This window comes from Procambarus clarkii, chromosome 39 (genome assembly GCF_040958095.1).
Source record: "Procambarus clarkii isolate CNS0578487 chromosome 39, FALCON_Pclarkii_2.0, whole genome shotgun sequence".
In the NCBI taxonomy this organism is placed as follows: Eukaryota; Metazoa; Arthropoda; class Malacostraca; order Decapoda; family Cambaridae; genus Procambarus; species Procambarus clarkii.
In genome coordinates, this window is record NC_091188.1 from 17,337,834 (window position 1) to 17,339,175 (window position 1,342).

Genomic DNA, 1,342 nt, shown 5'->3' on the forward strand with positions numbered 1-1,342 from the left:
TCTCTGTCTCTTTGTCTCCAGTTGTTTGGCTAGTGACTCCTCGAGCTTGGATATCTCTTTCTGAACAGACTGCATCCAGGCTGATCGGTCTGCAACCAGTTTTTCCCAGTGGCAAGATCGACGTCCTTGGCTTTCAGGTTTCTCTTGCATACATCTTTCTACCGTAGCATTCGTCTCTGCTCCAGCATTGTGTACATGCTGGTGATTCTAGCTCTACCCAGGACGCTGTTGTTTGTCACCTTGTTTTGCCAGGTGATGTCCAAGATGTGTTGAAGGCAGCGCATGTGGTAGGCGTTGAGCTTTCTTTCGTGACAGGCACGGAGTGTCCAAGACTCACTGCCATATAGGAGAGCGCTCAGGATGCAGGCTCTGTAAACCTGGATCTTAGTATACTCAGCTAATTGTTGGCCACACTCTCTTTGTCAGTCTGGACGTGGTTGTAGATGCCTTACCTATGCTTTTGTTTAGCTCCATGTCGAAAGAGAGGGAGTCAGAGATTGTGGAGCCCAGGTACACAAAGTCGTGAACGACTTCCAGTTTGTAATCGGAGATGCTGATATCGAGTGGGAAGTCCACTCCTTGGCCCATGACCTGTGTTTTCTTCAAGCTGATGGTGAGTCCGAAAACCTGACAGGCCTCGTTGAAGTGGGTCCTGAGCCGTTGGAGGTCTTCGGCTGAGTGGGCAGTGACTGCTGCGTCGTCAGCAAAAAGGAAGTCGCGCAGACCCCTTGGCTGAACCTTTGTCTTGGCTCTTAGCCTGGCGAGGTTGAAGAGCTTTCCGTCAGACCTGGTCCGGAGGTAGATGCCTTCTGTGGCAGATCCGCAGGCGTGGTGCAGCATGACTGCGAAGAAAATCTCGAACAGGGTTGGAGCCAGGATGCAGCCCTGCTTTACTCTGCTTTGGATGTTGAAGGCATCTGATGTTAAGCCGTTAAAGATTATTTTGCTCTTCATGTTCTCATGGAAGGATCTGGTAATGCTGTGGAGTAAGTAATTATCAAAAGAATGCACCAAGCCGGGAAGGCTATGTAGAGCCTGGGTGGGGGATCCGATCTTGGGGAGGATCTTGAACAGGCCATCCCTGCTGACGAGGCCGAAAGCTTTTGTCAGATCTATGAAGACTACAGAGAGTGGCTGCTTCTGTTCCCTGCATTTCTCGTGTAGTTATCCGAGGGAAAAGACCATGTCAATGGTGGACCTGTTTGCTCGGAATCTGCACTGCGATTCTGGGTAGACCCTCTTCATACGTACTTGGAGCCTCTTCAGTGTGACTCGAGCAAACAACTTACTGACAATGCTGAGGAGGGAGATGTCGCGGTAATTGTTGCATTCGCCCCTGTCC

At 50.5% G+C, this 1,342-nt stretch overlaps 1 protein-coding gene across 1 annotated transcript; it reads right to left on the minus strand.

Moving 5' to 3' along the window:
• Positions 1-393: 393 nt before the first annotated feature.
• LOC138372573 (uncharacterized) lies at positions 394-954 on the minus strand. Its single transcript, XM_069338054.1, has one exon. The coding sequence runs from the start codon at positions 952-954 to the stop codon at positions 394-396; it is 561 nt and encodes a 186-aa protein (XP_069194155.1).
• Positions 955-1,342: the final 388 nt, after the last annotated feature.

Bases quoted from the DNA above. Each gene is read 5' to 3' on its own strand.
- LOC138372573 (XM_069338054.1), bottom strand. From the start codon at position 954: ATGAAGAGCAAAATAATCTTTAACGGCTTAACATCAGATGCCTTCAAC.